Below are 15259 nucleotides of genomic sequence, written 5' to 3' on the forward strand. Positions count from 1 at the left end.
GGTTTTGTTTTGGTTTACATGTTTTTCGTCAAGTGAAGTGATATCATTCACCAAAATTAGCGTCAAGCTTAGCTGGGAGCTATCGGGCGCGTCCACAAGTTGCGGATAGTGGAATGCTCCATACAGTGAGATGCTGGACGCCACGGACTCTTGCTTAAATACTAATTGCCAATGATGCTCGGAGTAACCAATGGCTATCATTTTCCCCCGGCGATCTTGAAACGAGCTTGCTCATCTATGGAGCTTGACGAGGATCGCCATCTCCACATGCAGAGGTGGCTACCACAACAACAACAGAATATCATATATATGTTAGCATGTCTGCTTAAGACGCTAAACGCCTAAACTCGAATCCTGACGCGAACAAAAAAAAATTTTCAGAGGTGGTTATCCCCTCCTGGCTGGCAACATTTTTGCAGTACTTTGCTATGTAAAAACGTATTCTCAAAGAGTTATCGCATTGCGGCACAGGTTACTATAGGAGAGCACACAAAATTTCTCTTAAAACGCACCACTCATCTCCCAGATCCGGCGTTTCTGAAAATTAGGGTAAGCATGAGCGTCCGCCTCCCCTCCAGATATCAACAAATGTAGTACCCTATTTTTAGGATTATTATGCACCATCTGCGAAAATTTCAAAAAAATCGGTTTAGCCGTTTTCAAGTCTATACGGAACAGACAAACAAACACAAACTGATCTTTGTATGTAAGAAGACTAGTTAGATAGGGCCCGCTCCGCTGCGCCTTTCATTCTCTTATTTTATCTAAGCCCTATATTGGCACCGTCAGGAAATAAGTCCAGTTTGGGGGTGCTCATACGGCCGTTCAGATATTTCGCCCCAATGTGGATATCATATTGATGCTCTACTCCCAAATACCTTTCATTTTATCCTTATATTGCCCCTTGGTAATTACACCCAATTTTTAATACTCGATAATCATATTCGTACTCTTCTCTCGAATACCTTCCATTGGAGTCCAATGTGGTCCCGGTCGGTCTACTTTTAATTTGGACTGTGATTTTGATGCGGTTTTGTGCTTGGGTCGATGCCCTTGGTACTTGGATCTTGGACACCATATTCGTATTCTACTCCCGAGTTCCTTTCATAAGAATCCCATACTGTCCCTAGATACTTACAGTTTCATACTCTACTCTTAAATACCTTTCTTTGGGGTCCTATATTGTCCCGATCGGTACACGTTCTATTTTGGGCGGTACTCGTGGGGGACAACCTAGGTATTTTCATCCAATGTTTGACACCATATTCGTATTCTACTTCTGAAAGCCTTTCATTTGAAATCCATATTGTCACAATCGCCCCCCGGTGATTTTTGGCGGTACTTTTGTGGTGGTTTGGGCTTGTCACTGCTCGCTAAGTACATGGACCCAATTGTAAATATCATAATTCTATTCTACTCCCAAATACCTTTTAATTTGAGTCCCATATTTTCCCCATCGGTTCACTTTTGAATTTTGGCACTACTTATGGGGTAGTTTTGGTCCTAGGGCGGCCCCCTAGGTACTTGGAAAAGTGAAAATCGATATAAAAACATCATCGTCAAAACATTGACTATTGTGCGAAATATTTTGCCAAAAAAGAATTGTTTATATCAAGTTCGGTAACATATTCTTTTGTCAGAAAATTTATTAGGTTAGGTTAGGTTTAAGTGGCAGTCTGCCATCAGACTCGCTTAGACGTTTTCGTCCATTGTGAACAGAAGAAGGAAGATGCCTTCTAGTTCTTACCGTTGAACCATTCAGATCCCTTTAAAAATCCCAATAACTTGCCAATGTTTACATCCGCTAAATCAGATAGGTTCTCAAAGAAATGAGAACCTAAAGTGGAACTCCTTCTAACTGCTAGTGCGGGTCTCTGTAGTCTCTTCTTCCTCGATGTCCCTACAGCTTCTGCAAAAGTCGTTGCTGGCAACTTTCAGTCTGTCAGCATCTTTTCCGATTAGACAGTGACCTGTCATGACGGACACAATGACTGAGATATCTGTTCTAGCCAATGACAGCAAAGCAATAGACCTCTTCAAGTATAGAAGATACCACATAGTTTTGGAATGCTCACAGCCCCCTCTTTGTGACCATCTACATTGGTTGCCCTTTGGGCCTGGTCCTGAAAACATAGCTTACATGTCGCAAGAGGCATACCCACAGATTCCAGTGTCCCCCGGAGTGTGTAAGGTAGTTCCTAGTCTCGCAAGCTCGTCTGCTTGAGAATTCCCTGGGATATCTCTATGGCCCGGCACCCAGAAGAGGTGAATTTTGAACTGTTCAACCATCTCGTTGAGTGATCTGCGACAGTCGAATTAATTACTTTACTAAACTTTCAATTTGTGCAATTTATATATTTTTGAAAAGATTTTTTTTGTTTTGTTCAGCTTCAATGAATTCAAATTTTTCATATGGGTTAAAATTGAAATAGTAAAACCAAAATCTGTTGTAATACTGCGAGCTTACAGTTTTGTCAATAACTTTATCCATGAACGTATTGGGGCATACGACAAACGAGTGTATACTCCTGGATAGTACGGATCGGCACAACCAACACCCCAAGAAACCAAACCAATTAAAGTGCCATTACGTTGTATGGGTCCGCCACTGTCTCCCTGACAGGCATCTGTATTTCGTGCAGCGGCACAAAACATTCTAAAAGGAAAATTCAACACGATATGATAAGCCGCCGGTAAATTTCAAAGTTATCCACTTACGCATTCGTAATGCCACCATGTGCTGATAAGCTCTTGTTACAAGCTGTTTGATCGACCGTGTACACCGTTGTGTATTTTAATTCCGCTGATAAAATATGAAGGGATGAACTCTGATGGCCCCAACCAGAAACTATGGCAGCCATATTATCCGACATAGTTGCCGAGAAGGTAGGTAGTTTGATAGGCTTTACAGGCAAGTCATTTCGACGAAAAGATCTAGCGCTCACTTTCAATAAAGCCACATCGAAATTCATGGTTTCCGCATTATAACTAGGATGGTTATAAATTTGTATAACAGGTACTATTAAGCCCCCCTTAGTTCGATATCTACTGCCAATGCGTAAAGTTATCATTTTGGGCTTCAGCTCTACATCATGAACACAATGTGCTGCAGTAATGGCCCAGGCATCGTTTAAAACTGAGGCACCACATATGTGTATGGTTCGTATTCGCAGTGAAAGCTTTGGATTTTGAATTAGAAGTGAAACCATACAATTTAAATATTCCAATTTGTTATACATTTCAACTTACCTGAAACGGAAAGTCTTTGATTAAAGCATTTTTGCCATTAACTATGCGATAAGTTTTGGCTGTTGTACCCGAAATATGTAATAGATAGACACATATAAGCGTAACGGCACAAAACTTCTGCATTTTTTCGCTTAAAACCAAGGAATGAATCAAAATATCATCTTGGTCTTTTTACTTACACATAGGCTAATATGAAAATACATGATCTGTTTTTCTTATCTTTGAATACATATTTTAACGTAAACACGTAACCAATTTGTGAGATATCATTCATTGGCTTGAGGAAGATTTCGTAGAAATGTAGATAATATAGAGGAATACAAATTTTAATTTATCAAAGATAGTCATTCAAACGTTATTCTTGTAAAGACATTGTCGCAGTGCTTCTAGTTGCCGGCCAGGATTCTGATGCCGTCATTTGCCATACCTTTCTTTTTCGAATGCAATCGCAGATGTGTGTCGAAATGTCAGGTCGCGACTTTTATAACCATCAAAGCTTTTGACTGTAACAATGGAATGATTTGGAATGGACTCCGTGGAATTATAATAGACTTGAGTGCCCAAGCAAATCTGTTCAAGAGGTATTTCGGCGTAAGGTATTGACTGTAACAATGGCATGATTTGAAATGAACTCCGTGGAATTACAATAGACTTAAGTTGGCTAAGGCTAAGGACACTACCTTACAATGACACCTTGTAACAAGCCTTGATGTTCCATGTAGTGTGGAATACGAATTGCCTGAGCCGCTTTTTGATAAAAAGTACTGTACCACCAAACCTGATAGAACCGATTGAAACTACAAATGCAAATTTTGCCCATGAACATTCCATTAAGAAACAGGAGCAAACTTCTCACATATCAATGAGTGCACTTCGATTTAAGTTAAAGCTTAATGATAAGGGGCCTCCTTTTTATAGCCGAAGCATGGCATAGTACCTCACAAATGTTACCAGCATTAGGAGGGGAAAATCACCGCTGAATATTTTTTCTAGTTCAAAATTAATATAGCTTACCAGAATAGGAACTGCTCTACACATTACCGTGAACTGGAATCAAAACTTAGCTAGAGGCATACCCACCTCTAGCTAAGTTTTTAGGATGAGCCCCGAAGGGCAACGAATGACAAACCGATGGCCAGGTACGGTAAAACTATGAGAACCACACAGTCTGGAAACATGAGTTCCTGTTTGTGTGGTGGTCAACGTTATCACGAGAGGCTAAGCTGAGAGCTACCAGGAGCGTCACAGATTGCGAATAGTGGGATTGCTCCACTGAGTAACTTCAGCTGCAGTCGCGGACAACCAGGGGTATCCAATGGAGAGTCTCATTGAGAAATTGAGCGGCACCGGCTATTGCTTAAATACTGAGTGCCTGTGATACACGATATGACAAGGGGAGTTAATGGCGCCTTTAAACAACCAATGGCCGACATATTCCCGGAATAGCAGTGAGCTGCACACAGTCTGGAACATTGAGGTCCGATCTGTGTGTTCATTGCTGTCACGAGAAGCGAGCTACGGGGCGCGTCCACAGGTTGCGAGTAGTGGCATGCTTCACGGAGAACTTCAGCTGCAGTCGCGGACAACCAGTGGTATCGAGTGCAGAGATGAACACTCCAATATGGGCCAATCTAGACTAGAAGTGGTTTATTGCTTTGCTGTCGTTGACTAGAACAAAAGTATCAGTTATTGTGTCACTGTCTGATCGAAAAACATGCTGATAGGCTAAAGGTTGCAAGTAATGACTTCTGCAGAAGCTGTGAGGGTCATGAGGAAGACCCTTTTAGTAGCTGAACTTTAAAAATGCTGATATTAAATGAAATTGACAAAATATTTCAACTTTATAAAAATGTTTACCTTTTTGTTTTGTCTTCTGGGAACTCAACTGTAGTCGAGTTGCATTGCATAATCGACCCATAAATAAGTCTGATTGCAGATTGCTTATTAAACCTAGCCAACCAAATTGAAAATTGTATGATCAACGAAGTGAATTTTTTCCAAACGCTTCGGCATTGTAATTATCTTCTCCATTTAAGCTTTCCATTGAGTGTTTCGACTGGAGCTTCTTCCAATCTAACCACAATAACTAGACAAACTGAGCGTTGCATAGGCTTAACTATTGAGGCATATCAAGTCACTATGCCAGATACAGCATGGGAAAACAGATCCCTATGTCTATGTCTGACATATCTGTAGATACACAGAAAAGCTTGAAGCTTACAAGGCTTACAAGTTTTCCGTGTGCCTATTTTATATTAAGGACTTCTTGGAAATTGAAATTAATTTACGAAATTTTAATATAAAATTGTTAAGTTGTATATATTTTTAAAAAATTTCTTTGGATTTAGAATTTTTGCAATTAATATAAGGCGAAAAACGCAAAAACAAAATGCATAAAATTATATGGAAAATACCAAACATGTCATAAAGACATTAATACATAGCATACAGTTTAAAAATGTTATAAAGGAATATTTAGTGTGTACATCTAGTCATTTAATGTACAAGGCTTGTAAATTTGTATCTAATTTAGTTAGTAAGTCAGTAACATGACGATGTATGTATGTTACCCAAGTACTGTTTTTCTTTCATAATACTATGACAGTACTATGACAATCATTCCATTTTCTCTTTGGCACAGTTTCGAACAACACGTTCAAAGTGTAAATGCAATATATAACCAATGACGCGTAGAGGTCCCAAAATTATAGCATGGATAATATTTTGAAAAATGCCGCTCCAACGAAAGAGTGCTCCACCTAATAGTGTTATGAGCCATGATTCAAAACCCAGGATGGAGATAAAGTTCCCTTTCTGCAATAGAGTAAAAAGGGCATTTTGATTAATGATTTTATAGATGTAAATTATTGGTTAAAGGCATTCAATGTATGAAATTACTAGAGAACTCATCAGTAAGACAACTATACAATTAATAATATTTTATTTTCATGTATATATTTTGAGCTTACCAAAGCATCATTTAAAATTTGTTTTGCCACTGCATCGGGATCTGCTAGTCCTCCACCGCCTGAGATGATCTTTGTTTCTTGAGGTTTTGTTTTTTGTTCATTTTCAAAACCAGGTGTATTTGTATCGGCTGGCAGTGCCAAAGTTACTGAAACACCCAAATGTTTGCTTTCCATAGCTATGGTTTCTGCCATTGCACGCAAGGCATACTTAGAAGCGGCATATGGCCCATAGCCGTATATACCAAAAAGTGCGGCTTGCGATGCTGTTATAACTATTATGCCTTCTTTGGCTTTTTTCATTTTTGGTAGCACATACCGAGAACAATTGTATGTTCCCCAATAATTGACATCCATAAGTTTTCGGGCATCTTCCACGGCCACTTCTTCAAACACACCACAGATTGCCAGACCAGCGCAATTTATCAACATGTATATATCTCCAAAATCTTTTTCGATATCAGTTAGACATTTTTCTACTTGGTCATAGCTGGATGATATATCAAGACTGCGATATTGGAATTTTTGTTCAGGCCTTTGTCGAATAACTTCCATAAGAGCTATGGCGCCACCTAATTAACAAAAACATACAAACATTATCATTAAAACACACATGTTCGCATATACCTATATGAACATAAAATAAACAAAATTCTATGATAGATATAATCGGCCGCACGTACTTAAATTGAAGGTGCGGCCAAACATACCAAATTGCTACTACTTACTTAACATTTTCTCATCCCGTGCTATAACCGTTACATTCGCACCCCTAAGGGCGCACTCAACTGCTAGACACAAACCAATTCCTTTGCTTCCTCCAGTAATGACCACATGTTTGTTAACGATACTTTTAGCCCTTTTGCGGGTGACAAACACGAAAACCAATATATGTGCCAATACAGCTAGGAATACGTACATGGCTATCTCCCATGTAAGCGATGACATTATGTTGAGCACAGTATGCAATCTAGAAAATTAGGTAGATTGTAGTTTCCAGGTTGTAGAAAGTTAATGAGATCTTGCAAATCTACTTTCATTTAAATCGATCCACTTTCTTTTAATGCACTCATCTTTGTCCAAGCAAATTCTTTCATTGATAAGAATCGAACTTAATACTTACATCTAACAATAATAGTTCTGAATTAAATATTTTGTGGTTTTACTATTATTTATTAATGTTTTATGTGGACTAGACCCTGTTATTGTTGTTGCCTTTTTAAATCTTAAGCCACGACTTACACGAAGCGCAAACACGCGGGAAAGAGGATTAACCCAATTAAACAGTCAGCGCCAACGTGTAGTAAAGTTGCTATTACACGATATGTGCGTTACAAATATGCTACTAGTTTCTGTATCCAGAAGAATTTTCTTATGTACGTCAAAAACGAATAGAGCGCGCTCTATTTGGCGTGTATTCTCATATGTATTATACTTTTTTTGCATACAAGTGTCTACATGTATCTTCCATGAAATTAGAGCTCGATATAATCGAAAGGGTTGCGATTGTGATAGAAGCTTAAAAATGAGGAATCGTATCGTAGGCTTAAGCCTAGTAGTGAAATCCGACGGACTCTTCTTTGTCAGAACACCAGGTGGATTAATAAAGGTGATCTCACGCGAACAGCTGAAAACAGACGGTCAGTTTGACGGTATTAAGATGTCAGTTCTCTGCTTAAATTCGAAGCAAACCCCCCATCTTTTTGCACGTTCTCTTTGTTTTTTTTTTCTTTCACTCGTTTCTTTAGTTGTGTTGAGAACAATGTCATTTTTGAAATAACATCTTGGTGACGGATTGCACCATATGATTTGTTGTTGCTGTACAAATGAGACCACCTTTAATTGTCTCACCATGGTCAGAACACAAGTCAAACAACAACACACAACAAAGGCAATAGTATGGAAGCAGAGTTGATTCGGCCCATTACAACTGTAATTAAATGCTCACGAAATTTATCCTGATGCAGCGACATGTCGCTACTTTTGCTCCTAAAACCCCGTTTACACTTCTCCATGGCGAAACAATTAAAGGTGATCTCATTTGTACAACAAACACAAATCATATGGTGCAAGATATATTCATGTCCAGGTAGTGGCAGTTGCCCAACAACAAAATATTGAGTTCACTATCTGTCAAAATCAGTGATTAGTGCAACTCTGATTTTGTGTATGTTACTAGTTCGCGCCATTTTTCGTTGTTTGTGTGTGGCATGGTTTTTAACTTTAATACACACACAACCAAAACTCGTTGACAGAGAAAAAATTGTATTTAGCTGTTTACGGTACACTACCTGGTAATTATGTCATGATATGGTGCAATCTTCTCATCAAGCCGACCGACGTTTTGCCTACACGCACAAAGAATTGTGTGTGTGTATACGCGTGCGTGCATTAGCAGAGAAAATTTGCGAGAAAGAAGATCACAACAAAGAGAATGCAAAACTGTCTAGCTTTGTCGACTGTTAACAGCTGCTCTCATGAGAGCACCTTTTCAAATCCACCTTGACATTGCTCATTAAATTCGGATTTAAGGCTCTCATCAACTGATTTTATAAAGGGAAAACAGATGAGAGCCATTAAATTCGGATTTAAAGAGCACTGTAAAGAGGATTTAGAACTCAGTACCACTTGTACGGAATTTGTGCACATTATCTTCGTCACCATTTTTTATAGAGCTTTTGACAGTTGTTCGTGTGAAAATCGAATTCAGTACTAAGATTTAAAGCCAAAACTAAGGTGTTGCAGCGTGACGACGCTGCGATTTTATTCAAATCTATAACCAAATCCGTCGACAAATGTAATTTTTTTAGGTAGTGGCCTCTGGCATTCTCTGTAATGGATATCCCTGAGCTTGCAAGAAAAAACCCAAACAAACCAATAAAATGAGTTAAAATTTGAGGCGAATCGGGAATCTAATTAACAATTACTGCTCAATTTGTAGTAAAAGTTTCTTAATAAATTGTCCAACAATCAAACGAAATTGTTTTGGCCTGACCGCATTAAATATTACTTCTCCATAAGAAATTGTAAGGTGTACATATCGACGAAGGACTTCAAGGAACATTGTGTATTGGGAGGCAACATAGAAATCTTGCTTAAGTTTTATGAAAATCAGCAATGCAAATGAACTCGAATATATCTATAGAGCGTAAGAGAATAGATTGCAATGCTCTACCCAAAGGATGGCAAAGAGAAGAAGTCTTGCGAAAATCTGGAATCTCAGCTGGAAAAGTTGATGTCTACTACTACAGGTAAGAGATAAAAAAGTTATATACCTTAAATTGCAACAGCATAAAGTGTAGTAACTCCAAATTTTGTGATTTTGAACACCTTAATCGCTTTATCAAATAGGTCAATCATATGTCTAAGACTGTAGCTTCGCAGCTACAGAAAACTTACAATTTTGAGTTACTGGGCTATAATGTAACAGTTGCAATAGGGTCAATTTACGAGTAAATATCAGAAAGCACGTCACGCATTAAAAACCAAACAATAATTCCTCATAATTACACATACAAACACACCCACCAAAAGCCTTCATTCACCCTTTTGTACAAATAAATCATCATGTACAACTTACCACCTTTTTTGATTCCCCTACCCCTCAGTCCTACTGGAAAACGTATTGATAGTAAGCCTCAATTAGCTCGACATTTGGGAGATGCCATAGATCTAAGCAGTTTTGATTTTCAAAAGGGAAAGTTTATACTGCATTTACCAGCACCGTCAATATCTTTATATCGTTGTTTGCCAGGATCCGGAACGGGTGCTAGTGCAAGCACCTCTGGTAGTAGTGGTAGTGGTGGTGGCAGCAGTATTACTATAGTACCGCAAACCGGAAACTCATTAAAGCGTAAACACAACGTTTTAAGTTCTGGTACAACGACGTCATCGTCGTCGTCTTCGTCGAATGTCTCCGCATCTAATACCAAGCAACAACAACATTTAGAATTCAGGTAGAAAGGAGCCTAGAGGCTAATTGTGTTGCATGCCAATAAAGAAAAAACAAAATCATCATATTAGTGTTGAAGAAATACATACCATTTACAAAAAACGATAACTTATCTTCATTTATGTTAAAAAAATATATTGGCATTTCTGTTCTTTTTAACGGTTAGCCCATATTTTTGTTTTTGCACTTTTTCGTTTACAAGTTGCATGATGTGTTCTCTTTTATTGATACAATGATGCAAAGACACACAAATTGGCTATAAAAAATCTATGCAGTTTATTAAGTCTTTGCAACATTATGTATTAATACAAATTTAAGTCGCTGTGTTTGTAATAATTAACTTAATATTTCGAATATTTTTATGGTTTTTTTTCTAATAACTTCCATTATCATTATTAATAGCCGAGCAATGAGGACAGATGTATCATTGGTGCCACCAATACGACAAACAGCATCCATCTTCAAACAACCTGTCACAGTGATACGCAATCATGAGGGAAATAAGGTGAAACATGACGCGAAACATGGTGCCCAAGACAAACCAAAACAGTTGTTTTGGGAAAAACGCTTAGAAAACATGCGTGCATGTCATGCCACCGGCGAACAATTCGATGATATTGTTCTTCCTAAAAGTCTTAAACCTCTGGGGCCAAACATTCACGAACAGACGGTAATGCAATCGTTGGCTACAGCCTTGCACGTGCTTAATACACCTGTGACTGGACAAACTGCCGCAAAGACTGATTTTCAAAAAAACGCAGCAGCTTTTATTAATCCTGACCAACCTCTTATGCAGGGTATACTTATTTCAGAGGATGATATACGTCGACAAGAGGATCGGGTGACAATGGCACGAAGAAAGTTACAGGAAGCTTTAAAGGCTTGAAATGACTTTTGGATAAAATGCCTACTTATAGTTTAAATATTAAATTACAAATAGTTTCATTTTCGTTTTAAGTTACATTTTTTATATTGAAATCACCTTTGTATTGGGCAAGTAAAGTAATTTGCTCTTTCGTTCTTAAATGAATAAGTTTTTCCTGTGGCAAAAAATTTCAATGAAACATAGTTTAATTTTCGTTAAGTAACATTTTTTATTGAAATCATCTTTTGTATGGGGAAAGTAAAGTAATTTCCTCTTTCGTATTGCTAAATTTATATAATTGGATTCGATTTTGCTATGGCAAACAATTAAAAAAAAAGTTTTAGAAACCAACATTTCAAGAACAGCATAAAACAAATTTAATAATTAAGGCTTAATTTAAACCAAAAAAATGTGGTTATGTTTTCTGTCTTTTTTTGAAGAAAAAAGAAAAATTGTGATATAAGTTGTATGTATAATATAACAAAAGCACAACTAACTATACCTATCACTTCAAAAACAACATTGCGCGACTCAACAACTCCTCATTCCTGAGTGTGGACTAGTTTTACTTGTCCCCCACTTCATTTTCAATAAATGCAATTTTCCCTCATACAAAAAAAAAAAAAAAAAACATTTTTAAATTATAATAGTAACAGGATTTCTAATGATAAAACACGCCACATATAAAAAATGAAGGCAGTTTATTTTTTTAAGACGGATTTGCTTGTTTAGTCCATATCTTCTTCATCTATATCATCGTCATCATATTGTATGGGGCCATCGTAGTAATCATTTGAACTGGAAAACTAAACGAACAAAAATAAATTACAATAAAGTTTCTGTATAGCCCAACAAGTTTACCTTTTTGTAAAATATTTTCAGTGCTGCAAATGTACCCATGGCCAAAACAGCGCCTATACCCGCCAGTATTTTTGTTTTCTTCTCAGACTCTAGGAACTTGCGTTCTGTTGCCGTCAACATGGGATCGTTAGGTGATGCATTGTCTTTGCTGGTGTTTATAGAATTGAATGCTTCTCGTTTAAAGATATCCCTCGATATCCGATTTATGAAATTTACCAAATTTGGACAGCCTTTTATATGATTTTGAATGGGATTAGTGGGTAGATTGATTTTAAAAAGTATTGATAAATATGAAAATACGATGGCATCAAATTCGCTGTAATGGTCTCCAAAGAACCACATATTCCTGCCCAAACGTTTTGAGAGAACATTTATACATTTTTTTGCATTGTTTGTTATCTGAAAATAGAAAAATAATGTACATTGACATCGATATAGGCAAGGGATAGTTGGTACGAGATATAAGCCAAATAATTTTTTAATAAAAACAAGTAAGAGTGTGCCAAGTTCGGCCGGGCCGAATCTTATATGCCCTCCACCACGGATTGCATTTGTCGAGTTCTTTGCGCGGTATCTCTTTTTAGGCAAACAAAGAATAGTGAATAAGAACTTTTATGCTATTGGAGCTATATCAAGTTACAGTACGATTCGGACCATAAATGAAATAAATGCTGGACATTGTAGAGGTCATTGTGTAATATTTCAGTCCATTAGTATGAGAATTGCGCATGTAGAGGCTCAAGGAGCAAAATCGGGTGATCGGTTTATATGCAAGCTGTATCAAGCTGTATTGGACACGTATGTTGAAGGTCATGGGAGAAGCCGGTGTACAAAATTTCTACCAAATCGGATGAGAAATGCGCCCTCTAGAGACTCAAGAAATCAAAATCCCAGATCGGTTTATGTAGTAGCTATATCAGGATATGCACCGATCTGCGCCATACTAAGCACAGTTGTTGGAAGTCAAAACAAAACACCTCACGCTAAATTTCAGCCGAATCGGATGAAAATTGCGCAGTCTAGCGACTCAAGAAGTCAAGACCCAAGATCGGTTTATATGGCAGCTATACCAGGTTATGAACCGAATTGAACCATAGTTGGAAGTGATACTAAAACACATTTGCGCCAAATTACAGCCAAATCGGATGAGAATTGCGCCCTCCAAAAACTGAAGATGTCAAGACCTAAGATCGGTTTATATGGCAGCTATATCAGGTTATGAACCGGTTTGAACCATATTTAGCGCAATTTATAGAAATGATACCAGAGGACCACTTGCAAAATTTCGCTGAAATCGGAAAAGAATTGTGCCCCCTAGAGGCTTAAGAAGTCAAGACCCAAGTTTGGTTTATATGGCAGCTATATCCCAACCGACCTACACTAATAAAATTATTTGTTCAAAATTTCAAGCGCTTTGCTTAACTCCTTTGAAAGTTAGCATGCTTCGACAGACAGGCGGACGGACATGGCTAGATGGACTTAATATGTCATGAAGATCAAGAATAAATCCCATGGCAGCCGGTTGTACGTACCGGATTGACCCGATGGATTTCTTCATCAGCAAGGGCTGCCTCCTCAGTGTTTAACACACTGCTACAAGAAGCTGAATTTTTAGAAATAACGGACTTTCTTAGTAAAATGAACGTTAAAATATCGGAATAGCGTTTTTATTCAACAAAGCTCTTCACAATTCTCTTTCCCGGCGAGGGATAACTGTGAAACACTGAGGTCCCATCTGTGTGGTGTTCATTGCTCTCACGAGAAGCTTAGGTGCGAGCTACCTTGCACACGTGGCGGATAGAGGAATGCTCCATATGGAGTAATTGTAACGGCACTCGCGAACAAACAGCGATATCGAGCGGAGTCTCAGTGAAAGGACGTGCGGCAACGGCTCTTGCACAAATACTGAGTTCCTAAAATGCTCGATACGACAAGATGATTTATTGGCGCCTTTAAATAACCAATGGCCAAACCATTCCCGAGGCGATCGGATTTGGACCAGAACGAATTTGCTTCCCTACAGGAGCTTGACGATGATCGCTACCTCGGCATGAAAATGGGGCTACAACAACAACGTTGTACGTACCGTATTGTCCCGATGGAGTCCTTCATCAGCAAGGACTGTCACCTCAGTGTACTGCTACAACAACAAATTTTGCACACTGGAAGATGCACTATTGGTGAAATTATGGGGTGGTTGCAACCACAGTGGCTTCGCACGACAATATCCCATAAGACAATTAGACAGGCTGTCCCGTCTAACTGCCATGTTATGCTTAATATAGAATTATCTTAGTTTGAAACTTTAAGGAATATAACTTACATAATCTACATTATGGTGTTCCAATTTGTCATCTAAATCAAAGCCACCCATTACGGATATAATATCGTGGGCATCCTTTTGGTATGTTGATGGGTAGTAAAAATTAAATGGAAATGGAGTTCGTTTTGCGTATAACGCTCGAGTGACGTCGAAATTGTTTGGTTCTCCATACAGATAATAGTGGTAATAAACATGTAGATTTGTAAATACCCAATTAGCAAAACATTCTGATAGGTGACGATCTTTCAGTCGCAATTCATGATCTATGGGATAACCCTATAAGGAGGAGAAAAAAGACAAAAATAATTGTAAACAGTTCATTGTACGAGATACGACATAATGCAATGAGCGCAATATTCGATGATATCTATATATGGTTGTCTGTGTATAGGCCACATGCCGACGACTCACCTCTCTGTCTAGTAACTTCTTTATTTGTCGATATCCTACAAATTTCTCATCGCCAATTTGTAGATACGGTAATTTGCCGGCTCCAGAGCGTAAGGGGTTTGAATTGGTTTCAATTTCCACAGGGCAACGGGTGAATTTGATCAAACACTAATTTGCAAAAGAAAATATGAAATAAAAAAAATAATAAATTTAACGTTATAATCGAGTGAATGAAATCATGCCCTGAAACAAACTTTTATCTTATGTGTTATGTTAAATTAACTAAAGGATGGATGATGAGGCATGATGCAACTTTAACGAAAATTCATGTTATTCAGTAGCACATACCAAAACTCGACAACATTCGAAATCTATTGAAGGCAGGCCAAATTCCCCTTTATATACATATAAAACAGCACCTAATTTCATATTCCTTTATTGTTTTCAATTAAAAATGTGCTTCTTTTGTAAAAACATTTATATTTATTCCTTGTTTACACAAAAAAAACCACAGGTCTAGATTACACTTAATTTTGTGAATTTTTTGTTATCAACTGAGATTTTACCCCTCAATGTATGTGAGGTTATGACCATGGATTTTATGTCAAAATAAATGCTTCTTCTTTTTAAGCAAAGGAAATCAATGCGGCCGT

The 15259-nt window shown here is 37.9% G+C and overlaps 4 protein-coding genes across 6 annotated transcripts; 1 reads left to right on the plus strand and 3 right to left on the minus strand.

Annotated features, from left to right (window-relative positions):
- Nucleotides 1-2351: 2351 nt before the first annotated feature.
- LOC106089945 (trypsin-3) lies at nt 2352-3527 on the minus strand. The gene is made up of 3 exons (XM_013255947.2): nt 3250-3527; nt 2719-3179; nt 2352-2656 (listed from the first exon to the last, which is right to left on the minus strand). The coding sequence occupies exons 1-3, from the start codon at nt 3370-3372 to the stop codon at nt 2464-2466; spliced, it is 777 nt and encodes a 258-aa protein (XP_013111401.2). The 5' UTR covers nt 3373-3527; the 3' UTR covers nt 2352-2463.
- Nucleotides 3528-5858: 2331 nt separating this feature from the next.
- Nucleotides 5859-7451, minus strand: LOC106089941 (3-ketodihydrosphingosine reductase). Of its 2 annotated transcripts, none has more exons than XM_013255940.2 (4): nt 7339-7451; nt 6944-7185; nt 6219-6787; nt 5859-6063 (listed from the first exon to the last, which is right to left on the minus strand). In XM_013255940.2, exons 2-4 carry the CDS (start codon nt 7161-7163, stop codon nt 5866-5868), a joined length of 987 nt encoding a protein of 328 aa, XP_013111394.1. In that variant the 5' UTR covers nt 7164-7185; nt 7339-7451; the 3' UTR covers nt 5859-5865. The 2 variants fall into 2 exon arrangements, with proteins under 2 accessions (XP_013111394.1, XP_013111395.1); XM_013255941.2 differs by lacking the exon at nt 7339-7451 and adding an exon at nt 7250-7337.
- A 1570-nt stretch (nt 7452-9021) lies between these two features.
- Nucleotides 9022-11887, plus strand: LOC106089944 (methyl-CpG-binding domain protein 2). Of its 2 annotated transcripts, XM_013255943.2 has the most exons (3): nt 9022-9466; nt 9824-10171; nt 10570-11887. In XM_013255943.2, the coding sequence occupies exons 1-3, from the start codon at nt 9333-9335 to the stop codon at nt 11051-11053; spliced, it is 966 nt and encodes a 321-aa protein (XP_013111397.2). In that variant the 5' UTR covers nt 9022-9332; the 3' UTR covers nt 11054-11887. The 2 variants fall into 2 exon arrangements, with proteins under 2 accessions (XP_013111397.2, XP_013111398.1); XM_013255944.2 differs by lacking the exon at nt 9824-10171 and having other exon boundaries at nt 9025-9466.
- On the minus strand, nt 11484-15201 carry LOC106089943 (metaxin-1 homolog). The gene is made up of 5 exons (XM_013255942.2): nt 14955-15201; nt 14628-14774; nt 14217-14492; nt 11894-12292; nt 11484-11838 (listed from the first exon to the last, which is right to left on the minus strand). Exons 1-5 carry the CDS (start codon nt 15033-15035, stop codon nt 11761-11763), a joined length of 981 nt encoding a protein of 326 aa, XP_013111396.1. The 5' UTR covers nt 15036-15201; the 3' UTR covers nt 11484-11760.
- Between the last annotated feature and the right edge of the window lie 58 nt (nt 15202-15259).

This window comes from Stomoxys calcitrans, chromosome 2 (genome assembly GCF_963082655.1).
Source record: "Stomoxys calcitrans chromosome 2, idStoCalc2.1, whole genome shotgun sequence".
Lineage (NCBI taxonomy): Eukaryota > Metazoa > Arthropoda > Insecta > Diptera > Muscidae > Stomoxys > Stomoxys calcitrans.